The sequence below is a fragment of the Hevea brasiliensis genome, chromosome 1 (genome assembly GCF_030052815.1).
Source record: "Hevea brasiliensis isolate MT/VB/25A 57/8 chromosome 1, ASM3005281v1, whole genome shotgun sequence".
In the NCBI taxonomy this organism is placed as follows: Eukaryota; Viridiplantae; Streptophyta; class Magnoliopsida; order Malpighiales; family Euphorbiaceae; genus Hevea; species Hevea brasiliensis.
In genome coordinates, this window is record NC_079493.1 from 2,301,860 (window position 1) to 2,328,690 (window position 26,831).

At 29.0% G+C, this 26,831-nt stretch overlaps 2 protein-coding genes across 2 annotated transcripts; one reads left to right on the plus strand and one right to left on the minus strand.

Moving 5' to 3' along the window:
* The first annotated feature begins 4,928 nt into the window (after positions 1-4,928).
* On the plus strand, positions 4,929-7,125 carry LOC110634085 (transcription factor RAX2). The gene is made up of 3 exons (XM_021782981.2): positions 4,929-5,508; positions 5,647-5,776; positions 6,138-7,125. Exons 1-3 carry the CDS (start codon positions 5,373-5,375, stop codon positions 6,916-6,918), a joined length of 1,047 nt encoding a protein of 348 aa, XP_021638673.2. The 5' UTR covers positions 4,929-5,372; the 3' UTR covers positions 6,919-7,125.
* Positions 7,126-12,483: 5,358 nt separating this feature from the next.
* Positions 12,484-19,092, minus strand: LOC110634086 (lactoylglutathione lyase). The gene is made up of 9 exons (XM_021782982.2): positions 18,930-19,092; positions 18,725-18,844; positions 18,579-18,640; positions 16,976-17,036; positions 16,727-16,806; positions 16,548-16,618; positions 15,610-15,699; positions 14,329-14,450; positions 12,484-12,788 (listed from the first exon to the last, which is right to left on the minus strand). Exons 2-8 carry the CDS (start codon positions 18,815-18,817, stop codon positions 14,350-14,352), a joined length of 558 nt encoding a protein of 185 aa, XP_021638674.2. The 5' UTR covers positions 18,818-18,844; positions 18,930-19,092; the 3' UTR covers positions 12,484-12,788; positions 14,329-14,349.
* Between the last annotated feature and the right edge of the window lie 7,739 nt (positions 19,093-26,831).

Sequence of the window (26,831 nt, forward strand, 5' to 3'; positions counted from 1 at the left end):
GACTCTTGCCCATTACAGGTTCCATAGAGGAAGCTTCGGCCTAAGATGAAGAAGGATATAGTCCAAAAGGGAGGGGCTATAGTCTATCGTTAAATATATCTTTTGTGGTGTTGGTGTATTAGCTATTAAAATAGTAAATATATTAGATTATATCTATAAGAGATTGAGAATACTAACTAAATATCTGTTTGGCATTAAGTTTGGAAGGCTAAAACTGTTTTTCTCAATAAAAGCATAATTTTAGATGCTGTTAAAAAATAGTTAAAAAAAACTGTTTTTATTATTTTAGTGTTCTTATAACTAAAACTTATCAAATTTTATTTTAAATTATTTTTTAATACTCTCTAAATAGTATATTTAAAAATGTTATTTTCTCAACGGTAATTTCAACAGTAATGCCAAGCAAGTCTTAATATATTTACTAGAAGCAGTTTTTATTAAGATTCTCTTAAATATAATTTAGATGATAGATAATATGACTTGAGCTTGTAATCGATGATTTATTTTTGGCATGCTGTGAATGTAATTCTATATAAAAGGAGTAAACCACATAAATATTTTATGTGTATTTTTTTTTGTAGTTTACAAATTTCTACGATGAACAACAATAGAACCCTATCATGTATCTAGCTAGCTATAGAGCATGTGGAAACATGAAGAAAATTTTGAGGTCCCTCGGCTCTATCTTCTCAGAGGAAAAATATCGAACAGTTGACAAAGTTTTAGGTAGTCGAGGAAACTGAAATGTGAATACCGCAAGAAAGTACATATATCAGCCTTCCCTTTACTGGGTCTAAGTTTTTTTTTTTGTCTCTTATTAATCATTTAATTATATGATCATGATATGAATACAACCTGCAAAATTTTTCTATCTTTGTTTGCCAACCCTTTGAGAAAAGTGAGGAAGAAAGCAAGTGTATGAATCTTTATTGTCTAAGAGTCAATGCAGATGACAACATTTGTCTCTTTCGTTCTTTATTAATGGTTCTGATTAATTTATTATTATTTTGATAGAAAAACAGAGACCCACCTTGCTTTCAAATTTGAAGATTCCATGGAAGTTCAAGAAAAGACACAGGAAAATTATTATTATTATTACAGAAACTTTGATTAAGATGTAATTAAAAGAAAATTAATTAAGATAAAATTAACTAGAAAAGCACTTATATATATATATATATAATATCATAGCATTCTTGCAATGATTATTTGTTTATTATAGCAACTTGATAACGGTATTATCCTCCATAATCATTTTATATTTACCAAAAGCTCAACCTCTTCTTGACTACTGCTACATAAAAAGAACATCAAAAGTCCATATGAGATTAACTGCAATAAATCTGAACAAATGCATATATTTAGATGTCTTGATCGTTGATTAATTACTAGTAATTAATTTGGATAAGACATCTTCTGGATTATTTGATCGCTGATTTAATTACTACTTTTGAAAATTTTTTAAGTTTTTTTTCTCCATTGAAATTATGAAAGGTCACTATCATATTTTCAAAGAGATGATCAAATTTGCTATGACTTTGTCTGTCAACAACTTTAAATTTGTGTTTAATATTTTAATTGTTGTTAAAATATTATTTTTAAAATATTATTTTTATTATTTATATTATTTGATAATATAATATTTATATTAATATTTAGAGATTGAAATAGTATTTCGTAATAAAAGTTATTTTTAGAGGTTAAAGAGCATTTTAATTAAATCAGTAAGATGATATTATTATTTTTACATCTAATAGCTAATATAATAATTATTTTACTAAATAATTCTGTTTTAAATTGCTATATAAACAATTAATTACTAACAGTTAATATTTAACAGTTGACAATTATTAAAATAACTGACAGCTGTTAAAATAACAGTTGAAAACGCAAGTAAAATGACTAATTATTTAATTGCTAAGTACTCTAAGAATCTAATGATGACATAGTAATTTATGAAAATTTGAAAAGTAATTAGAAGTTGAAAAATTTTCAAAATTTCAATTACTCATATAAAATAGATTCTTTCAAGCAAACTTTTAATCAAATATTGAAAGAAAATATGTGAATGGGCTAATAATTTCTTCGTGATTAATTTTCATTTTCTCTATCTCGTTAATGGTTTCAACTCCATTCAATTAATTCCAACATATCATGCTAAAAAGTGTTCAAAGAACTTAAAGAAAATAAAAAAAAATATTGTTGGCTTTGAACAACAATTTAGTATCACGTTTGCAATGACTAATCATATTAATAAACAAAAATAAAAATATGTGTAATTATTATAAATTTAATTTTATATGAAAACGAATTCAACAGTGTTTAGCGCTTCCGCGGAAATCTTCTGCTTGATGTTTTTTTATCAATGATGGGGAAATTGATCAGAATTAATTAGCAGCCGTAATTAATTATTTGGTTAATTAACAGATAAAGAGTACAGCAGAAGCAAAGAGTGGTGGATTTGACCCACTAATTAGCATTGTTTAATATTTGATTATCTGTGATTAATTATATGGTTTTTTTTAATCCCTTTCTGCCCTCCTCGTGGATAGAAATGACAAAGCAAAAGAAAAAACAATGTCCTGTGTTTACATCTGAAACTTCCAAGAAGTTTCAACACAAGTTACTCAATAAAAGAAATGTCTTTTGGTCCTTGTTATTGCTTGTATATAGAGTAGCCATCCGGCTGGTTTTGATTTAAGGCTTAGTTTCATTTACTATTCCTCAATTTATACGATTGTTTCAGTGTCATTCTCAACTTCAACCCCTTATTTGGATGATAGTTTATCATGATTTTATATTATATATTATGATTATACTCTTTGTTTATTTAGATTATTTTAAAAAAATGGTGATTTTAAGTTATAAAATAATGATTTCATAACTATCATTTTATCACAAGTTTTTAAACCACCAAATCGGTGGTTTAAGATAGGTTTAAATTTTTATTTTTTCATTTTATATAATACCTATTTATATATTTAAAATAATAATAAAAGTATTTTAGTAATTTTTACATTTATTTTATCATATCATTTTTTAAAACATTTTAACAATAAAAATAATACCATACAATACGATACGATACAATATATTACTAAATTACGCTGTACTCAATTCAAATGGGATGTAATTTGTTTCATAAAAATTATCCAACTTCAATTTGATATCACTCAAAATCTTTTTAGCCAAATTCCATTGATAGTTCTAGAAAAAAACTATGATCGTCCTTTTTTTTTATTTGTCTCTCAATTGGTCAGATTTTGTTGCCAATTATAAGAGATTTTTTTTTATTATTGTTAAAGTGCCAACATCAAATAATATATTAAAAAATAAATCTAAATTATCATTAGGAGTAATCTTTGTTGTTAAAAGAGCAATCACTATTTGGTTATAATTAGAAAATCATGGGGGCAGAAACAAGGAACACATCTTCTCACATGAATAAGGAAAAATTCATCAATTGGATGAATTGTATATGCTGTGGAAAGCAAGATTAATGCTTGGAATATTCACCAAAAATGTTTGACATTTATAATTCTGTTTTTGGAATGCTCTTTACAATCTTAATTATAAACACTGTCTAGTTACAGTAAAAAATTCCAATGGTTGGTTTTTATTACCTGCAAAATCTAAGTAGGGTCCCTCCCTATGGTCCTTACACAACATTATCATTGTCTCTGTCACTTAGCACCAGAAGAGCCTGAGGCACCACAGTTTGCAAAATTTTACAGTGTACTACAGTAATCACTGTAACAATTTATTGCCTACTTTACAATTTTTTTTATCTTTTTTAAAAAATATCAAAATTTAAATTTATAATATTTTATATTATAATACAAACATTAAATTTAAAATTTATTATCACATCATTTTGAGTTGTGGGTTGATTTAGTTTAATTATAAAACGAATCCCTATAAAAGAAAATCTTGACAGCAGCTTTGACAAAGCAAAGATTTTGTTGTCTAAATTTAATTTATTATGAATTAATAACGCATCATGTATAAGAGAACTCATATAGTAAAACACATATATTTATATCTTAGATTTCTAATGAATAAGTTCAAGTAAATTTTTCCGACAAGCATACATGCAGCTGAATAAAAAAATAAAACATATTTAAGGATAATCTGGTATGCATTTTCATAATTTCTTCCTAATAGCTTACCAAATAGTTCTCTAAATGCCTGACATTCTCCCTAACTTGACTCAATTCTCTTTCCATCTCAGCCTCTCTCACTTGTCATATAGTAATTTCATTCCCAGGCTCTTGATCCTCGTCCTCAAATTTGGAATTACTTCAGCCCCATTGGATGATCCTTACTATCAATCCACTCAAAGAAACTACACCTACCTTTACTTAGGCTTGCACTATTTGATTAAATTCTGATGCTTTGTGACAGGGAAGAACTCGTTCTCATCTCTTTTTTCTCAAATTTTTGGACCAGATATGAGCAAAAAAAATAAGTATCGAGTTGGGATTAAGAGGAAATCTAATTTGGAGCTTAATTTGAATGGTTAAAGTTTATGATTTTACTGTGGACCCTATGAAATTTCATCTGACAGTGTTGGAGATTGTCGACAAGGTTTTATTGAGCTTGGAGTTTCTTATACCAAAATGGCTTAAGCTAATTTTACCTAGCTCCATTTATTACGTATTCATTTTTAATTTTGTCTTTGGCAAATGTAGAAATCCATCAGTTTGACTAAAAGAGACATTAAAAAAAATAATTTTATATGCCTAAATAATAAAAATACGAAACCGTAAAATAAATAAATAAATATTTTATATTTTTCCCCTTTTGAAAATGTGGTGATTGAAATTAATTAATTTAACTACCAATAGTTGAAGCCAGTTAGTTATAATTATCTTAGCTAGATATATTACTTAGTCTAAAGTTTGGAAAATGTCACAATTGGGAGAAGGCTATAGCTGTCAATTTCATTTGCTTGTTGAATTTCTTCTTGAAGGGACTTTGGATGCCTCTAAGAAAGGAAAAGACTGAGCAAGGCTTTATGCAGGGTAAACACCAAAATTGAAACATGTAAAGTTCTATTAATTAGCTTAATTAGCTCTCTAATTAATTAATTAATTAAAGCTTTAGGAGTTAACTGATAGAACATGTCTATCATTTTGACTTGTGCACATCTCTGAATATATATAAAATAAAGTACAATTATTATTTTTTATTTTAAAACTTTGGAAATCCCACTAGTCTTTTTTATATTAAAAGGCACCAAGCAAACCCCCACCATAAGTTTATGCAGAAAGTGAGACCTTTTGGGTTCTTTGTGTAAACTTTTTGGAAGATATTCAAGACAAGCGATCTTGAGAGACTTCTCTTGCCAAGAAAGAGAGGGAGAGAGAGAAATGGGAAGAGCTCCTTGTTGTGACAAGGCAAATGTGAAGAAGGGACCTTGGTCACCAGAAGAAGACTCAAAGCTCAAGGAGTACATAGAAAAATTTGGGACTGGTGGGAATTGGATTGCTCTTCCTCAGAAAGCTGGTAAGATAATAAGTTCAAAGAGTTTCATCTCTCTCTCTCTTTCTCTCTAATGGGTGCTTTAATTTTCTTTCCTGGTTTGTTTTTTCTTTTATTATTTTTTTTCACAAGAGTGGTTTTTGGTTGTTTCTTGATGATCAGGTTTGAAGAGATGTGGAAAGAGCTGCAGATTGAGATGGCTAAACTATCTGAGGCCTAACATTAAACATGGTGAATTCTCTGATGAAGAGGATAGGATTATCTGCACCCTATTTGCTAGCATTGGAAGCAGGTACATTAAATATTTCCATTCTCTTTCTCTTTGATCTATTATCTGATATCTCAACCAAAGAGTAAAAAATTACCCAAATTTATTTTCTTTTTTTTTGCCCATAATTATCAGCTCTTGCTGCTGAAATGGTGTGCAAGCATCTATCAAAATTGGGCAACCGAGAAAAGGAAAGAGAACAGAAAATTTTAGGTTAAAAAAAAAAGAAAAGAAAAAGATATTCTTGAACACATCAAGAATCTCCCATCTTTGGGAAATTGCTGTGCATGCATGACAAGTTTTAGGTCCAAAATCAACACCTACTTACAGCTTTGGATTTTTCTTCTTAGAGTCTATTTTGGTTTCTCTAACATGCAAACTGCAGATGGTCAATTATAGCTGCTCAGTTGCCAGGCAGAACTGATAATGATATCAAGAACTACTGGAACACCAAGCTCAGGAAGAAGCTCATGGCTATGGCTTCTCAATCTCAAAGAAAACCTCTACCATTCCCATCTCCTCATCATCATCAATCTCCACCATTATCTTATCAGTCACTCTTATCTATCTACAATGACTCTTCTGCAGCATCTTACCCTTGTTGCCCTGCCGCTACTGCTAAACCTTTCAGCCCTGGGTTTGAACCCATTTCACCAATCCCATCAAATATTTTAGCCAACAATAGCAGTACTCTAGCTACAAACCCATCTTCACTTTTCCAAACCCAAGAGGGTTTGAGTCCTTTGCAATACCATCATCCAGTGAAAGAAAATAATAATACTAATAATAATAATGGTAGTAATCTGCTGGTGTTTGGAAGTGAAGCAAGTTGCAGTTCTAATTCTGATGGGAGTTGCAGCCAGATCAGCTATGGAGGAGGCAGAGAGATCAAACAAGAAGATATGGGATTTCAAGGCTATATCTCAAATGGGTATGAAAAGAACCACAAATTCATGCTAAGTTATGGCAACAACAGTGTTAATGGAAGTGGGAATTTGAACCAATGGGCAGAGAAGGCAACTGGGTACTTTGGAGAAACCCCACCATTGGAGTATGATCTTGAGGATGTGAAGCAATTGATTAGCAGCAGTAGTAATAATAGCTGTAATAACAACTTCCTCATTGATGAAAACAAGACACAAGAGAAGTTCATGTACTACTACTGAAATATATATTGAATGATTTTTATAGCGACTGACTGTAAGTAAAATCAAGAAAAAAAGATTTGATGGGATAAGGTGGAGAGATTTCAGATAAGACTTTGAGTTCCTGGGGTTTTGTGATGTTTTCTGATAAAAAAATATGAAACATTTCTTCTTTTGACAGTATGTGGATTTTGGAAAAGAAAAAGAAAATCCTTTTTAGTTTGTGCATTTCCTTTTGGGAGAAGTGTTGACAGATGTATTCCTGACTACTCTTCATTCTTTAATTACATGAATGATGTTCATTATGTACGTATACAGACTCTCCTTCACTTCTCTCACCAATCAGAAATGATTATGTTGTCAAGAATATCAAAGAAAATGGTAAATACATAAAATAGCTAGAAATTTTCAGGTTTGATGAAATCTTGCACGACAAGATGAAAAGATATAAGGGATTATGATCTTGTATTAATTAACCAGAGTTCACAATGCAAAAAATTTATCTGTACTCTTATTTTTTTTACTAGGTTATGTTTAGAATTTAATCTCAAAATCTTATTATCGAATAAAGGAAATTTTTATCTAAATTCGATCTATTATAAATTTAAGATATAAATATGTGAGATTCATATGCTTAATAGGTAGGTATCACCATATATTCTGTGCCTTAAATCTATATAGATGCAGTTTAAGTAAGAAAAATTCATTGAATAAACCAATGTTTGTGCACGAAATGGTGTTTTTCAGACCGAGTTTTGATTCTAGATTTATGGAGATTGAAACAAAAATTATAGAGTTTTTCCTCGATTTTTATTCAATTTTAATTTGATTTCAATTTTAATTAAATCCAACAATTGAATTTCCTTTTAATTTTTTTATTTTTTAAAAATTTAATTATGAATCGTTGATTCCATAGATTTTAATAAAATTAATTATGATTTCAATTTTAAATTAAATAGGTTCAATTTTGATTTTAAATCTACTATATGTGGTCGAGTTTATATGTTTTATATTTCTTATCATAGACAAATTATACAATACACACGTCCACTAAAAAATAATACATTGAATATTCATAAAAAAAAAAAGTAATTAAGCCTTGAATTTTTAAAAAATATTATTTATGTCGAATTTTTTTTACCTAAACCTATTAATTATATACTCAAAATATAAGATATACAATGCAATACACTTATTAAATAAATGAATCATATATTTATATTTTAAACTTATAATAAATGAAATCTATAATGGTACACAGATCTAGTGCACCCAACAATTTTCCCTAATTATATATTAATTCAAGAACAAAAACATAGAGCTTGATGTCAAAACTCAAAAACAAAACAAAGGGTATATGTACATTGCCTTCTACCATTTGGCTTCCTATTTTTATATACAAGCTTGAACAAATTAAATATTTGGTCGCTCTCTATGTAGATAGAGGTCTAGGTTTGATATGATTATTTTTGGTGCTTATATACCCCATGAAAAGACCACTCTACCCTTCAAATTTAAATATGTATTGGCATCTCATAAGGGGTAGTAGTGGTCACAAGTAGTGTGAACTGCATCGCCCATGGTTTCTAAACAGCTAGCCTGCTAGAATCTTTTACATGAACTAGGTCTGACTCAAGGGTGAGAACTTTGTCTACTAGAAATTTTAAAATCAAGAAGATGATGATATGAACTTTGGATTTTTGTGGAGGCACAAACTTTAAAATTGACTCAATAATTAATCATAATCTCAGTCTTCTTCCATAAGCCTCTTTTGTTTATTATACAATCTATTTATAACATTATTTAACAAATAATGTACATATATATAATTAATTATATCAATTTGTTAATTATATAATAAGGTGATTAGATCCATTTGTTTGATCATTCACTTCTATTTTATTTCTAGATGCATAGTGTTAAAAAAAAAGGAAATTTATAATTTGATTTTTGAATTTTGTCTTATATTACATTTTAATTCTTAAATTTAAAAAAATTAATTATCTAGTCTTTGAATTTTGTACTATATTACACTTTAACCGCTAAATTTTGAAAAATAAATTATTTAGTCTCTTTATTTTTAATATATAGAATAATTTAGTCCCTCTAATTTTAGTGTTTACAATAATTTCATTCATTGACAGAAAAATTAAATTGTTATATATATTAAAATTATAGAGATTAAATTGTGATGTAGTAAAAATTTAGAGATAAAATAATTAATTTTTAAAAATTTAAAGACTAAAATATAATATAATTTAAAACTTAATGACTGAACAATTAATTTCTTAATATAGAGCAAAATTCAAGATTCAAATTGTAAATTTTTCCTAAACAAATGTGTAGTCGAATATATATTTTATAATAGAAAAATTAAAATTTCTAATTTTATAATTTTAAAAATATCAATGTAAATTATATATATATATTACCTTTCAATTATTAAGTGAGCATCTTAATAGTCTTTCCCACCTAAAAATAAAAAAAAGAAATTAAATTTGATTTTTTTAATGGAGCAGGTAATTACTAGGGGGAATTATATAATATACACAAAAGTGGCAATAAAAAAATAAAGTCTTTGTGCATGGCCCTTGAGGGTTCACTATCTTTTCATATGATTAATAGCTTTTGTACGTAGGTGATAATCCAAAATTTTATAAACAAAAATAAAATAAAATAAAATTATAATAATCCATTGACATTATCCAATAAAATTATTTACTTAAAAAAAAAAAGAATGGGATTATATATATCAAAAGATCCATCAAGTAGATGACAAAAAAAATAATGATTTGAATCCTATGATATTTAAAAGTGACTTATAAATTAGAGCAATAAATGGGTGTAATAAGTTGGGATTATATTAATTTTTTTAATAAATATTAAATTGGATTATTTTAAATTACAAATCAATTTAAATTATCTACTAAATTTTTTATATAATAAAATATTATTTTTTTGGAAAAAAATTATTTATACTCATTTTTTTTTTCTTGAAGAAGGAAGGAAAAAAAATAATGGATTGGGAAATTTTAAGGAAATAGGATAATCTATAATTAAGTCGTGCAGCAAAATCCATATATTAATCTTGGTACTTTTTTAATAATAATTTAGTCTTTAAAATTTAATTATATTAATAAATTAATTTATTAACAGAATTAAATTTTAAAAATTAAATTATTAAAAAAAAAAGAAATCAATACGGGCGTTTTGTTATATTTAAAAATTTAATTGTACATTATTCTTAAAAATTAATTAATTACCATTTAAAAACATTAAAATGGCAGGGGATCCCCATTGGGAAGAACTCCATAAGAGGTCCAAAATAGCATGATCACAGGATCTCTGTCAGACTCCAGCTCCAGCATTGTTGTGTTGTATAGTCAGGATTAACAAAATTTTTAATTTTTTAATAATAATAAAACAAAGTAAATAGCAGTGAAAATGAACTGCTTGCAATCTGCATCTCATATGGATTCTTAATTACACATTCAGCTATTTAATCCAAAATTTTGTTTTCATTTAATTTTTCTAAATTTTTATTAATTAGTTTGAATGAAGCAGTTGGGGAAAAGCATTTTCCAGGAATGTCTTTTCTAGTGAACTGTAAAGGTCAAAAGGTTTGGCACCTACTGACAAGCCTTAAATATTTAATTTTTTTTTAAATTATTATTATTATAATTAATTAAGTTTTTTAATTATTTATTTAATTAATATTATTTGTTGTCAACGTAGATGGGTTTTGGAAGTTTGCATGAAAGCATCTGCTCTCCGATCTTCCAAGTTTGGACTTTTTTACGCTATCTCATGGGGCCTTGATTGATTACTTAGTCAATGATAAGGCTGAGAATTAGAATTAGAATTAGAATTACACATTTATTAGTATTTAATTTAAAATTATTTAAAATAAAAAATAAAAATTTATATAATTAACTTTAAATTTTTAGAATAAAATTTAATTGAGTTGAGTTAAATTGTGTTTATTTTTTTAATATTTTTCAACATTTATGGTAATTTTAATAATACTCTCTCCCACAATAGTTTGATATATTTAATATTATTTTAAAATAATTTTAGAGTTCTTCTTTGCTAAATCAAATTTTAATAGATAAGAAATAAAAGTTTTTATTTTTATCAAATGGGCAAATTTTATTGAGTAATAATTCACAAATTTTAAATCTTTGAAGTATTAAAATCTATTTTGAGCTTACATTTCTAAATTTAAATTTTTAGGTTGAAATCTTTTATTTTTATTTGTTGATAATAAAAAATTAATTTCTAAAAATATAAATTGTCTAAAAAGATAAATTTATGAAGATGCATGTAAAGTCAACTAGCTAGATTTTTATATTATTTTTATTTTTATTTTTAACTTGATCCATGGTGAAAGAGGTAAATAAAACAAGAATCCACAAAGTGTCAAAAATCATTTGTCCATGATTGGCTTTTGGCATTTCAAAACTCCCATAAAGGGGTAAGCCTTTGAATTTATTGACAGACCCCATAGCATTAAAAAATAATAAAATAAACTCTACATATTGCTCAAAGAGTCAACATTCATATTAATAAAAGCTTATCCTTCCCTTTCTCCCTATACCAAACCTTGAAGTTTTAGCTTTGAGGGTGGCCACACCCATAATCATTAAGGGAATACAGATAAACCAATTGGGTGAGATTCTTGATAAGCTATGTCAGTTCCTCTCAATTGCCTATTCTTTCTTGTTTTTGTAGTGTACAATCCTCATCAAATCAAATCAATAATGCATTTTATTATCTCTATCTCACCGCAAACTTGTTTTGATATTACTGTTAAACAGCGGTTGAAAAAATAACTTTTTTAAATATACTAATTAGAAAGTATTAAAAAATAATTAAAAATTAAATTTGATCAATTTTAATCATAAAAATACTTAAATAACAAAATAGTTTTTTCCAAACTGTTTTTTTTACTGCATCTAAAATGATATTTTTATTTAGAAAAACAATTTCAGTCTTTAAAACTCAATGTCAAACAGGCTGTAGTGTACAAAACTACTAAAATTGGAAGTTCATGCTTGTATTTTAATAACTCTTGTTGGCTAAATTGTACACCGTCATGCAATTTCCATAAGTGAGTAAATCATAGGTTCAAAGTTTGTCCACCTAAGTCTTACAATTGTCTTCTGGACTGAAATTTCGAGTTCAAATCTTATCGATACCCAGTAAACAAAAAAAAAAAAAAAAAAAATGTTCCAAGAACTTAATCCACCACATGTATCGTATACTAAATATCACCAGCTAAATCCCATGTTAATTATCTGATTGATTTCAGGTGAAGTTATTTGGGTGGTATCTTCTTGATGATTAGTTGATATAAGACGTGGTGAACTAAATTCACGCAACAACTTCTACTAGGCAATAGCTGCTATTTCTAAACTCCTACCAAACACTACAGTTCAATCATGGGAGACTTCGAGTACCTCAGTTTTTCAATGGATAACCAAAATTTACCTCCAAAATCTCGTCTATGCTGTATATTGGAACCTGACCTAGCAGAGCTTTGCGTTGAAAACTTCATTCAAGCTAACTCTGGCTAATCCAGCAGCATGAGCAAGCAAGAAAATTTTATTGGCTATTGGTGGTTCCTAACATATTTTTGGACCCAGGTCCATCCACCTCAGAAACAATTAATGAGGACCTTAAATTTCCAAAAACAAGAAAATAGGTCATCTACCACAACCACACTTGCCACGGTATTATTCTTCTGTTTATATATATGATTTTCCATTGACAAGCATATGAGAAAATTCACCCAACAGGAAGAAAATAAATATAATCCATATTTGGTTACTGGAGCAAGATTTCCATGGAATATAACTGAAGAAAATACGTCTTCAAATGCTCCCCTTTTCCTGCAATTAGACAAATTGTAGTTTTAATACAAAAATATATATCCATCAACCTCATAGAATGACAAAAGGATCCTTTGGGAGCAAGTTTTTGAAGTTAAGGGAAGGTTTTTAAATGTAATGAAGAAATATGGCCTTATTTGGAAAGGAGGTTTTTATGGAGAAGATAAGCTTTTTGAGGGTTTTTGGAGTTTTTAAAGCCTCCAAAACCCTTAGTTTCTCAACTCACTAAACTGGAGTGTTGGGAAGATTTTTATAAATTAAATATTAGTTATTACCAATTCTTACCTTCCCATACCTTTGATCTAAAAAACATACAACTCAACTCAACTCAACTCAACTCAACTTTTATCCTAAAAATTTGGAGTCGGCTATATGGATTCGCTTTCTCCACTCTAAACGATTTTGAGTTAAATCCTCAGAAATGTGTTATGCTTGTAGGTCATGTTGTACTACTCTCCTCCAAGTCAATTTAGGTCTACCTCTTTTTTTCTTTCTATCCTCTAACCTAATATGCTCTACTTGTCTAACTAGAGTCTCCGTATGTCTACGTTTCACATGACCAAACCACCTCAATCTCCCTTCTCTCAACTTATCTTCAATTGGCACCATTCCTACCTTTTCTCTAATACTCTCATTACGGACTTTATCTAGTATAGTATGGCCACTCATCCACCTTAACATTCTCATCTCTGCAACTCTTATCTTAGACGCATACAACTCCTTCAGTGCCCAACACTCACTACCATATAGCATAGCCGGTCGTATGGTTGTACGGTAAAATTTTCCTTTCAACTTATTGGGAATCTTGCGATCACATAAAACTCCCATGGCACGTCTCCACTTCAACCATCCGGCTTTAATCCTATGACTAACATCCTCCTCACATCCCCCATCTACTTGAAGGACTGAGCCGAGATATTTAAAGTGATTACTTTGGGATAATACCACTCCATCTAAACTAACTCCTTCTCTATCACCAGTTTGGCTTTCACTGAACTTGTAATGCATGTATTCTGTCTTCGTTCTACTTGACTTAAAACCCTTTGACTCTAGAGTACTTCTCCAAAACTCTAGCTTTCTATTGACTCCTTGTCCCATCAAGTCAGTCATCCACTTTGTTTTCTGAACCTTGAGAGACAGAGAGAGAGAGAGTATATAGAGCAAGATGTTGTCAATAACACCAGAAAGTCTAGCTAACTTATTCATTGCGTTTTAGCTACCCTGTAAAAATGTATGAAAAACACGGTTGTAAAAGGAACAATATAAACATACTTCATACAAGAGGGGCTAATTATGGGGTAGGGCGTAGCCTAAGGAAAATGTTTGGAACCCTTAAGTTTTAGGAGACTTGATCCTAAAAATTCCATGTAGTAGTGATAATAAAAAGAAATTTCTAAACATATAAAAAGGAAATGCATCTCATATACTGTACAAAATATCTTATACTCAATGATAAGCTGCAAAGAAATCTATAATCAATGGAAAGCAGGAAGATGAAGAAGACACCTATGCAGGATGAGAATGAGGAAGAACAAGCTACCTTAAGTTTGTGCCCATTATCTCAAGCAGCGCTGCTAGTTGTTTTCCCAATAGTCTTGAGGTCAAAGATTTCAATCCAATAGCCATCAGGATCCTTAATGAAAGCTATATCTTTCATTTTTCCTGCAACCAAATTAACATATTTAAGGCAAGTAACTACAGAACATACTTATTTGAAGGATCAAGAAAATAGCTTCGCCCCTTTGACCCAAAGAAGACCGTTTTACACAAGCAACCATGCCACTAATGTCATGTTTAGCCACTGATAATGACAAATTTGGCCTTACTGTAAGTGGAAGGAAAAAAGGGAGGAATTCTTTTAACAAAAAAAAAAAAGGATATGGCAACAAGTCACTGTTTAATGGCTCAAGTAAAAATCATGTTTTATAATTGAAGTCCCTAAATTCTTAAATAGGATCATTCCCCTTCTAGATCCTAAATAAAAACAGACCTGACTCTGGATCCAGTTAGTCCATAGTGCTGAATTTTCCAAATCACACTGATACAGGTGTTTTGGCTTTTCATTTTCCTTCTCTTTCCATTACACGCACATGCTGACCTTGGCATTACCATACTTTTCACTATTTATTTCAAAACAACAACAACTAAGCATTAATCCAAATTACTTGGAGTCAGCTATATGGATCTTTTTCTGCCATTCAGCTCTGTTAGACCATTTATTTCAAAAATAATGAGAAATTAATTTTTGAGCAGACAAACAACTTGAAATTTAAACCTTGATGGATGACCTATGTTTCCAAACTATCAACACCCAGAAATAGGTGTCATGATTTTTCGACCAATACCAATTACAGACCATTTGGACTAAACACTACATTGTACAGAAACTAACATGTGCAGTTTAAAAATGGCATTATGCTCATCAAATTATACTGGGCTTAATATATAAATTAGCCCATGAACTATTTAAGAAAAGTCTATTGCACCCTTGACCTTTTATTTTGACCTATAAGACCCTCAATCTTCTATTTTTGACCTATTGCAACCTTCAATTTTATTTTTGTAACCAATAGACATAATTTTCCAAATTGAAATATATCACTTAATAATCTTTTTTTTTTTTTACTTTATAATGGATTATATTGGATAATTTATTCAATCAGTTATTATTAATTTGAGCAAATTTGTAATAGCTAAACAATAAAAATTCAGGGGCACAATAGGTCAAAATAAAAGATCAGGAATGCAATAGACTTTTTCCAAATAGTTTAGGGGCTAATTTATGCATTAGACCAATTATATTGGCCAAGAGGTTTCTCACCATCATTAGGTTTTTTTGCAAACTCCACCCCCAGACGTTCAAATCTCTCACATGCCTTATACACATCATCCACAGCAATACCAATATGTCCTGAAAAACAAAATATAACAAACTTCAAATCAGCCACCACAGTACTTGCTTGGGAAAATAAATATCCACAGCAAAATAAAATACACTAATATCATATGTTGCCAACAAACATCTCTAAGAGAAAGTCATAAATTCCAAGGATTAATGCATTTTGATAATTGGCATGCAGCTTTACTTCTTGTCAGGGTTTTATAAAAATAAAACAAAATAAAATAACTCAATTCTAAATTGTAACAGGTGAAAATTCAGTCACACTTTTCGAAGTTATAAAAAATGCTATGACAACTTTGGATTATAAGCATTCAAACATTCAATAACATCCATTCCTTTTTAGGCTTCTTTATGGTGCTTCAGTGACTAGGCAATAATAGTTATAAAAGATAACAACTCTCCCATAGAGACTAAATCTAAAGCAATGGAAGTCAATGAAGTCCGCTACTTCAGATAAGCCCCTAATATGCCCTTGTCACTTTGAATCCAAATCATGCAAATATATCTAATGGCATAAGCATCAAACAAATAACTATGGTAAGACAAGCCTTGTTAAGCAATATCTACCCTCCTGACTCCACTGTAAAATTTAGTATTCTCTTAAATTGAATCCAGACCATATTCTCAGGGTGGTCAACTTAAAAGCCTTTCAGAAAGTTTCATCAGCCAGTGATCATTTGTGGCACCAAATCCAACAAAACAATAAATCAAAACCATTGGTCCCAACTATTTGATACCCTTCATACATGCCATAATAGAAGGAGAAAAGAATGCATGCATTTACATGTATCATAAATACAAAACTATCACTTGGTGTATACATGGACACATTCCAACTAATCATAAGATTCGCGTACCAAAGCCACGGGGTTCTGAATTTCCATTGTGATATCCTTTGAAGTCAGGATCACTTTCAGTACCCCAATTACTGTAAGAAGCATTTGATTGTTAGATATATAGAAAAACACAAGGCATCAAAACGAGGGCTATCTTGCAAGAAAAAAAGAAAATGATCATGTATATCAGGCATTCTTACTGAGTTAATTCAATTATAGCCTTATGACCAAAGGACCAAACAGTTCTTTCGACTGGGTCACTTGGAGCTGATGCTGGATCCTGCATCAAACAGATATATATATATATAAAACATAAATGCCAAGCAAGCATCACGAACATTTTTCAAGTACACATTGGAAACAACATGTGGCAAGAAAGATACAAAGGGCAAGGGGAAACTGTCATCAATTTCAATAAAAGCTCTTACAGATATGATGAAATGTACTACCTCATAGCCCATCAAGTACAAGCTAAACTTCATGTCAGGAAAATCCAACCTCTTAAGCAACCTGAAAAATTGTTTGAAAAGGTAAAATAACATTAGCCTGTACAATTCTCAAGTATTAAAGTTGAAACAGCATTATAATATTCTAGCATGATCCCAATTCTATATTTATTCTAGGTTACCTGAGATGATATGAATCATGACTGCATTGGCAAATTAACTAGTAAACTATAGTGGCATATGCATATCCCAAATCAGGTGGCTTCTAAATGGAGAGCATCTCAGACTCAGAGTGAAAGGCCCATAATGGAGAGGGCCTGGCTTAATAATGGATGGGAATTGGGAAATAATACAGCAAAGAAATATACTGGAAATACAATACATCTTGAAAATAACATTTAAATTAAAAATGCAATATGTGCAAATTCATGTAAAGCATCAAACAGAGAAAAAAAAAATAACAAACATTAACTTCCTTGAGTGGTAACAGGACAGGGATGGCGCCCCATCAGGATCCATCAATTTTAGTCTATTTTAAGAATTTCAATGAAGCCACATAAATCCCTCCAATTATATGAATGGGCCGCACCTTTCAGCTGGCACAAGGTCAACTTATTCACTCATTCTTGAGTAACAGCATAAAAATGCCATTAATATTTCAGATTCAGGGCAGATCTACCATGGGCACAAAGAGGTTTTTGCCCCCACCGCCCCTTGGCAATACTTTATATAATTAGGTTATTTCTAACATTGCCCCTACTAAATTTATCAATTTTGCCCCCATAGTTCACTTAATCTTATAAGTTGCTTATTTATTGTACTTAGACTAAACACAAAACATTATTTTAATTTTAGTTAGAATGTTACTAAAAATTAGAAAATAAATAGAATTACCACTAAATTAGCTTAATTAGATGCCAGATGTACTGTAGACATGTCAAGTGAATAGACCATACGCTAAAGACATAAGAATTCAATGAAGAAGTTTCAATTTTGAATATAAAATTCAATTTAGAATGCAAGCTATTTCAATATTCAAAAGAGAACCATATATGAAAAATAAATATGAGAAAAAGCATCAACTTAGAGTCACATATATGGCTTCAACTCCCAATTGGAAATAATGGTTAGGACGTTAGGTTCTAAATCCTACAAAAGTCAGGTGAGTCATAGTGGAACAAAGCCTAACTTCAAAACATGAAAAAACCTTCTTTTTTTTTTGGGTTCATTTGGCTTCAACCAGCTGGATCTCACACCCGGATTCCAGTAACAGTGAGCTAGAGCTCATTGGCAAGGAAAAACCTTTTAAACAATGCTAAAACATCCAAAACATATAGTATTGGCAAAGGGATTTGAAAAACTAAAGGCTAGCATTACAAAAAACCAAATTCCACTCATCTCTTACAATTTTCTATATCATCCAAATCCTCTACTAGTGCATAACCACAACCCTTGAACGTAATTCAAACAGCATATTCACCTCACAAAAAATAGATGAAACCTTGGGAAGAAAAAAACGAAATAAATGGAAAAACTAACGATATGCCAATGCATTTACCAAATGAAGTAAAAAGAAAAATACCCAAATCAAAAGAACAAGACTTACGACATGCCCAATACGCGAGAATAGAAATCGAGACTTATTTTTGGATCCTTAATTCGATACATCTGCATATGAAACAATTGTATCAACACCCATAAACAAAACGCGCGCGGTCATTTATATGGATATAGAAACACATGCGGGCTTACAGTTTGTTGCATGAAGTATCCCTTGGTGGCTTCATCGAGGGTAGTTTGGAGACCAGGATTATTGGCCGGCGATTCCTTCGGTTCCGACGCCATTGAAAACAGCCTTAATCGATTTGGATTCTGCAAATAGACACAAAAATGAGTGAAAATTGCTAGAGAAAAGGGAAAGGAAATGGGCATTGATTCTTGATCTTTTTTCTTTAACCTTTAAGCTGAAATGTTGAAGCTATAATGGGATTGAAGATGGTTTCTTAATGGCGACCCGACAGAGAGCGAGGCGAGATAAGGAAGTTGCTAGAGACGAAGTAGCCATTGAAGTGAAGCTGACACTGTGTTATGTATAATACCCTTTGGATTTTAATTTTACCTTGTGAATTTATTAAAATTGTATTATGATATTAATTTTAATATCATTCAATACTTAAAATTAAAATTAACAATTACTGGAAATATGTAATTGGAATTGTATGATAATGTTGTCATTGAAGTTATCTTAATTAAAACCATTAAAATTAAAATATTGATTTTTTACTATTTAAATTGAAGTTATCAAAATGATAATATCACATTTACTTATTTCATTATTTCAAAATTAATTTTTAAAAAAATTATTAAATATTTCATCAATATTATTTTAATTTTACATATCCTTAAGTTTCCATTTTAATTTATTAAAATTCTAATATTTATTATATTATAAAAATTCATAAATAATATATTATAAAATTGTTTAAAAATTTAAAATTGTATTATAAGATTATAAATAAATTACACAATATATAAAGTAAACATATTTTCTTATGATAATATTACATAGGATTATAAAATTATGACAAGTGTTAATTTATTTAAAAAATATAATTTATTTGTGCCACATGTTTACAATGTATTTAACAGTTGTGTTTTCTTTTTATAATTATGAAAAACAATTATAAATAATTATTATATTATAAAAATTTTTATAATTTTTTATTATTATTTACAATTTTGTATAAAAATAATGATATAGGAGCTAAATATAATTAATTAATTTAATATAAATAATTAATAAATTATTTGAAATTAAAAAAAAAATTATTTATTTTATTATTTGGTAAAAATATATAAATCCCCATTATTGTGATAAAAATAATTATAAATATAATGGGGCCAATTAACTTAACTTTTTAAGATACATTGCCCAAAACTTTATATACTACAAACATATTTTTTTTCATTTTTTCCTTTTTCTATTATCACTATACTTTTCATTTAATTAGCAATTTTAAATAATATTAATAAAATATAATATTTAAATATTTTTAACATATTAATAAGATATAGAAATTTTTTGATATTTTAAAATAATGAAAATTATCATATGATTTAACAACTCTTAAATTATTCTATATTTTAATATGCATTTTTACTAAAAATATTTTTTATAATATTATGAAATCTTTATTAAAAAATTATAAAATAAAAAACATAATTTACATAAAATTAATAAAAATAAAATATGAAATAATTAATAATAAATTTAAATATTATTTTATTTTTATATAGTAAAATTAAAATTACTTATATATTGATAACTATGTGCAAATTGCAATTCTCTAATTTTTATTGTTACTTGGTGAGGTAATGGATCCAACAATGCGCTTGTAAGTTGAGAGTATCACGTCTCCCATAAAAATGCCAAACTCTTCGTGGATTTGTCAGTGTCTCAACCACCAAAATTTAATGATTTTTCAAATTTTGTATGTTTAGGTTTTGGAATTTAGTTTCATATTTGGTATGAAGGGTGAAAAATTGGAAGGAAATAAATTTAGTCAATAATATGAGATAAATAGTATTTTAATTTATGTAGAGTTTTAAAATTTTATAATTAAAATATATTAAAATTAATATAAAAATAATTCTTAATTAATACATTTAAATTACTATTTTTAACAATAACAATTCAAAAAATAATATCAAATAACCACTAAATTATTTTTCACTAGAGTAAAACTTCAATAAAAGAAAGAGTGAAACACCTATGGCCGTCGGATTAGACATTCCTGTAGTCGACTCAAGGCCAAGAAAGATTGAAATGCCATGAATCTCTATATAATTTGCCTTTTTGTCCTCTTTGAACATTTATGGATAGCTGGTTGCATTTGCTTGGGTTCCAGTGGTTGATTGAATGCGTGACTTACGTGTCCTAATTCTTCTCAACTTTCTATTTTAGCTCAAACACTAGGAGGATGGTAGCGCTGTAAAGTTTCCATGGTTTTATTGTTTTTTGTGTGCTGATTTGACTAGAGCGTTTTATGGCATTGAGGTGTCTGTACGGGGCTGAATTTGTGGCCTTTGCCTTTTCTCTGATTGATTGTTACTGTATAAAGCCAGTGAACTTTGGATAGGAATGGCAATGGGAGGATTAAAGGCAGGGATCGCTCTTTTCGTCTCTAAATTATAAGAGTTCAGAGTCGGAATTGCGCATTTTTCACAGGAGAGCAAGGCGAAGCAAGTTTCCTCGTAGGAATTGTTATTTTATTTTTTATTTTTTTATTTTAATTTATTAGTATATGATATAAATTAATTTATTAAAAATTAAATATAATTAAAAATATAAATTTTACATATTATTTTAATAATATATTTACATATTTTATTAAAATTATAATATTTAGATATATAAATATATATATATATAAATAAATTATTTTTTAATAAAGAATAATAATATATTACTGTATGGGTTTGCCATCCTTAACCTTGGAATGCATATGCTTGAAGTTTTTTTTTTAACTCGTTATTTTCATATGATTTTAATTACAAAAATTTCAATTATTTTATATATTATTGTAATTTTATACATATTAATTATCTTAGAGTCTGTTTAGATGAGATGAATAAATGGTAAGTAATAAAAAAAAAAAAGCTAAAGAGGAAAGGGTAAAAAGAATTTAAAAAAAAAATATTGTTTGGAAATAGTTGAATTAATGGAAAATAAAAATAGGTGATATATATTTTCTATATTTAGAAAGATGTGAAAGAAATGTGAATTAAAAGAATGTAAAAATAAAAATAGTCATAATTCTCACATTCTATTCTTGTATCATAATTTGAAATATAAAAAAAATTAAAATTTAAGGAATAAGGGAGGTTAAGGATCACCACTAATTACTTAACCATATTTACTTTTATTTACGGTGAATTATGTTATTATTTTATTTAAAACAAAGTAAATATTATTTTGTTATGAAAAATAACATGATTTAATGAAATTTTATAATTTATTTTATTAAATCTTTATAAAATTATTTTTTTATAAAATAATTAATTACAAAAAAATTTATTTACTTTAAAAATAAAATTTTCCACATAATTAAAAAATATTATGAATAAAAATAAATAAGATATAGCACTTCACATTTAATATTTATTATTTTAAATAAAATTTAAAATATTATAAAAAATATAATAATTTAAGATATTAAAAAATTTTTATTTTTTTGTTAAATAATAAATTTTTTCATAATTAATTATTTTTAAAAAATTATTTTATAAAATTTAATTATATAAAGTATAAAATTTTATTAAATTACTTTATTTTTTATAATAAAATAATTTTATTTTATTTTAAACTAAATTATGGAATACACTTTTACTTCCCCATATTCACCCCTATCCAGACAAACCCTTAAATTTACAGTAAATTAAATCTAAGCCTAGAATTTTCCCTGTTTGTAGAAAACGACCTTTACGAAAACCATAATTACTTCCGTACAATTATTGGTCCTTTCGAATTTCCATGCTTCTCCTCTACTCTCACTCACAGAGCCATAAAAAAAATTTTTGTTTTTCCTTTTTAACGAAGGATCATTACAATAAATCATTTTCTATCCTTGCCTTGTGAACTCTATTAAATTTTTTTTTTATTCCTTCTTTGGAATGGTGCCCACTACTTGTTTAGATGAACAAATCCTTTGAAAAATCTCTAACAGAGCATAACCCACAAGTTTTTTTCCTCTGAATTTTAGATGGAGAGATCTGGATATGTCAGGGATGGAATATACAGGTCGCTAAGACCTACTCTTATCGTCCCTAAAGATCCTAATCTCTAAATGGTTTCATTTCTTTTTAGAAATTCCAATTCTTATCCTCACAAACCATCTCCTATTGATGCAGATTTATGAATAACCTTATCTTTTGCACAGCTCAAATCCATTGTTATCAAGGTCTCACATGGCTTACGCCATCTGGGTATCTCTAAAAATGATGTTGTTCTCATCTTTGCTTCAAACTCTTACCAGTACCCTATTTGTTTCTTGGCTATCACTGCAGTTGGTGTTTTAGATGCCATGTTTCATCCGGGTCGATAATTTCTAATTAATTCTGCAAATTTAATAAATAAAATTCAATTAATATGTTATTTTATTAATTAGGTTATTTTTTAATATGATCATTTAAGTTACAATTAAATTTTAAAGTTTTAGTTACGTTTTAATTTTCTATGTTCATTTAAGTTTTAATCAAATTTTAATTTTATTTCTTATAATCATGCAAGTGTTAATTAAATTTTAAGTTATAATTTCATTTTTCATTTAAGTTTTAATTAAAGTTTAATTTTATAATATCTAAGTTTTAATTGAAATGGAAAATCAATTAAAACTTCAACTAAATAAAGACTGAAACACCTATGACTATCAGATTAGACATGGCTACAGTCGAAGGCCAATAAAGACTGAATTACTGAAATGCCATGAATCTTTATGTAATACGCCTTTTTATCCTCTTTGAACAATTAGCTGGTTATATTCACTTGGGTTCCAGTGGCTGATTGAATGCTTGACTCGCGTGTTCTAATTATTCTCAATTTTCTATTTTAGCGCCAGCGGATAATGCTTTGACTTGCGTGTTCTAAATTCTATTTTAGCTCCAACACTAGGCGGATGGTAGCGCTTCAAAGTTTCCGTAGTTTGTTTTGTTTTTTGTGTGTTGATTTGGCTAGAGCGTTTTACGGGATTGGGCAATTTGTACGGGGCTGAATTTGTGGCCTTTGCCTTTTCTCTTATTGATTTCTAGTGTATAAAGCCCGTAAACTTTGGATAGGAATTGCAACGGTACAGGTTAGGGGCGATGATCGCTCTTCTTGTCTCTGTCCCATAGGAGTTCGGAATCGAGGTGTGACTTTTTCTGCTGGGGTGCGAGGTGGGGCAGGTTTCCTCAAGGGAAATTTTATTTTTTATTTTTTATTTTTTTTATTTTAATTTATTTATATATAATATAAATTTATTTATTAAAAAATAAAATATAATTAGAAATATAAATTTTACAAATTATTTTAACAATATATTTATATATTTTGTTAAAATTATAATATTTAGATATATAAATATATAAAAATAAATTATTTTTTAATAAAGAATAATAATATATTACTGTACGGGGTGGGTCATATTAAAAAATATTTGTCATCCTTAACCTTGGGATGCATATGCTTGAAGTTTTTTTTTTTTTTGACATTCATTATTTCCATGTAATTCTAATTATACAAATTTTAATTATTTTATATATAATTTTAATTATATATATATATATATTAATTATCTTAGAGTCTGTTTAGATGAGATGAAGAATGGATAATTAATGAAAGAATAAAAAAAAAATGCTAAAGAGGAAAAGAGTAAGACGGATTACAATAAAAAAATAAAATGCTTATTTGGAATGAGTTAAATTAATGGAAAGTAAAAAAAGGTATGTATATTTTCTATGTTTATTAAGAGGTGAAAGAAAGGTAAACTTAAGGAATGTAAAAATAATTATAATATAATGGGGCCGATTAACTTAACTTTTAAAGATATATTACCCAAAACTTTATATACTACAAACACATTTTTTTCATTTTTTTCTTTTTCTATTATCACTATACTTTTCATTTTATTAACTCAACTCAACTCAACTAAGCCTTTATCCAAAAAATTTGAGGTCGGCTATATGGATTCGCTTTCTCCATTCTAAACGATTTTAGGTTAAATCCTCAGAAATTTGTAATACTTCTAGGTCATGTTGTACTACTCTCCTCCAAGTCAATTTAGGTCTATCCATTTTTTTGTTTCTATCCTCTAACCTAATGTGCTCTACTTGTCTAACTGGAGCCTCTGTATGTCTATGCTTCACATGACCAAACCACCTCAATCTCCATTCTCTCAACTTATCCTCAATTGGTACTACTCCTACTGTCACACCCCGGCTTAGGGGGCCCCAGCTCAAGCCCCTCTAGTGAGCCTTCTTGCCGGCGCTCAAGCTCAAATCGCTTTGGTGGAGTTAATCCCTTGGCCTGAGCTAGGATTCGAACCCATATCACCTCACGGTTTTGCTTTGAGTCTTACCAATTGGCTCAATTTGGTGTGACACCTACCTTTTCTCTAATACTCTCATTACGGACTTTATCTAGTCTAGTATGGCCACTCATCCACCTCAACATTCTCATATCTGCAACATTTATCTTAGACGCATACCACTCCTTCAATGCCCAACACTCACTACCATATAACATAGCCGGTCGTATGGCTGGGCAGTAAAATTTTTCTTTCAACTTATTGGGAATCTTGCGATCACATAAAACTCCCGTGGCACGTCTCCACTTCAACCATCCAGCTTTAATCCTATGACTAACATCCTCCTTACATCCCCTATCTACTTGAAGGACTAAGCCGAGATATTTAAAGTGATTACTTTGGGACAGTACCATTCCATCCAAACTAACTCCTTCCCTATCACCAGTTTGGCCTTCACTGAACTTGCAATGCATGTATTCTGTCTTCGTTCTACTTAACTTAAAGCCCTTTGACTCTAGAGTACTTCTCCAAAACTCTAGCTTTCTATTTACTCCTCGCGTCTCATCTATCAGAACAATATCATCCGCAAACATCATGCACCAAGGAATACTCTCTTGTATATGTTTCGTCAATTCATCTAAAATTAATGTAAAAAGGTAAGGGCTTATAGCTGATCCTTGGTGTAATCCAATTGAGATCGAAAAATCTATTGTGTCCCCTTCCACTGTGCGCACAATAGTGGTTGCTCCTTCATACATATATTTCAATACTTGTATGTACCTAATAGATACCCTCTTTTGTTCTAACACACTCCATAGGACATCTCTTGGAACACTATCATAAGCCTTCTCCAAATCAATAAAAACCATGGGTAGATCTTTATTCACATCTCTATATTTCTCTATCAAGCTTCTAATGAGAAAGATCGCTTCCATAGTTGAACGACCAGGCATGAAGCCAAATTGATTAAGAGAGATAGAAGTATCATGACGTAGTCGATGCTCCACAACTTCATAGTATGGCTCATCAGTTTAATTTCCCTATAGTTCGAGCAACTCTGTATGTCTCCCTTATTTTTAAAAATAGGTACTAAAATACTCTTCCTCCATTCATCAGGCATTTTCTTTGAGTTTAGAATCTTATTAAATAATTTAGTTAATCATGCCACTCCCATATCTCCCAAATACTTCCACACTTCAATTGGTATTCCATCAGGTCCACAAGCTTTACCCACTTTCATTCTCTTAAATACTTTCTTTACTTCTAAATATCTAATCCTTCTAGTATAATTCACATTCTTTTTTATCGTTCTATAGTCTACATTCACGCTATTACCATTTTGACTATTATTAAAGAGATCATTAAAATAATTTCTCCATCTTTCTTTAATGTCCTCATCTTTCACCAACACTTTTCCTTCTTTATCCTTAACGCACCTAACTTGATTGAGATCTTGATATTTCCTTTCTCTCCTCCTTGCTAATCTATAAATATCTTTCTTCCCTTCTTTAGTTCCAAGTTTCTCATATAACTTTTCAAAGGCCTGCGCTCTTGCTTGACTAACCGCCTTTTTTGCCTCTTTCTTTGCTATCTTGTACTGTTCATACGTCTCATTATTATCATATGTGGATAATTTCTTATACCATTCCCATTTTCTCTTCACTACATTTTGTACTTTCTCATTCCACCACCATCTCTCTTTTAAGAGTGGTCCATGTCCTTTAGACTCTTCAAGTACTTTTTTAGCTACTTCTTCAATCTTTGATGCCATTTGTATCCATATATCATTGGCCTCC

Coding starts and splice junctions, on each gene's coding strand:
- LOC110634086 (XM_021782982.2), bottom strand. CDS start 18,817: ATGGCGTCGGAACCGAAGGAATCGCCGGCCAATAATCCTGGTCTCCAA. Junction 16,807..16,975: donor TGTACTTGATGGGCTATGAG/GTAGTACATTTC, acceptor TGTTTGATGCAG/GATCCAGCATCAGCTCCAAG. Junction 14,451..15,609: donor TGCAAAAAAACCTAATGATG/GTGAGAAACCTC, acceptor ATTTGGTTGCAG/GAAAAATGAAAGATATAGCT.
- LOC110634085 (XM_021782981.2), top strand. CDS start 5,373: ATGGGAAGAGCTCCTTGTTGTGACAAGGCAAATGTGAAGAAGGGACCT. Junction 5,509..5,646: donor TGCTCTTCCTCAGAAAGCTG/GTAAGATAATAA, acceptor CTTGATGATCAG/GTTTGAAGAGATGTGGAAAG. Junction 5,777..6,137: donor TTTGCTAGCATTGGAAGCAG/GTACATTAAATA, acceptor TGCAAACTGCAG/ATGGTCAATTATAGCTGCTC.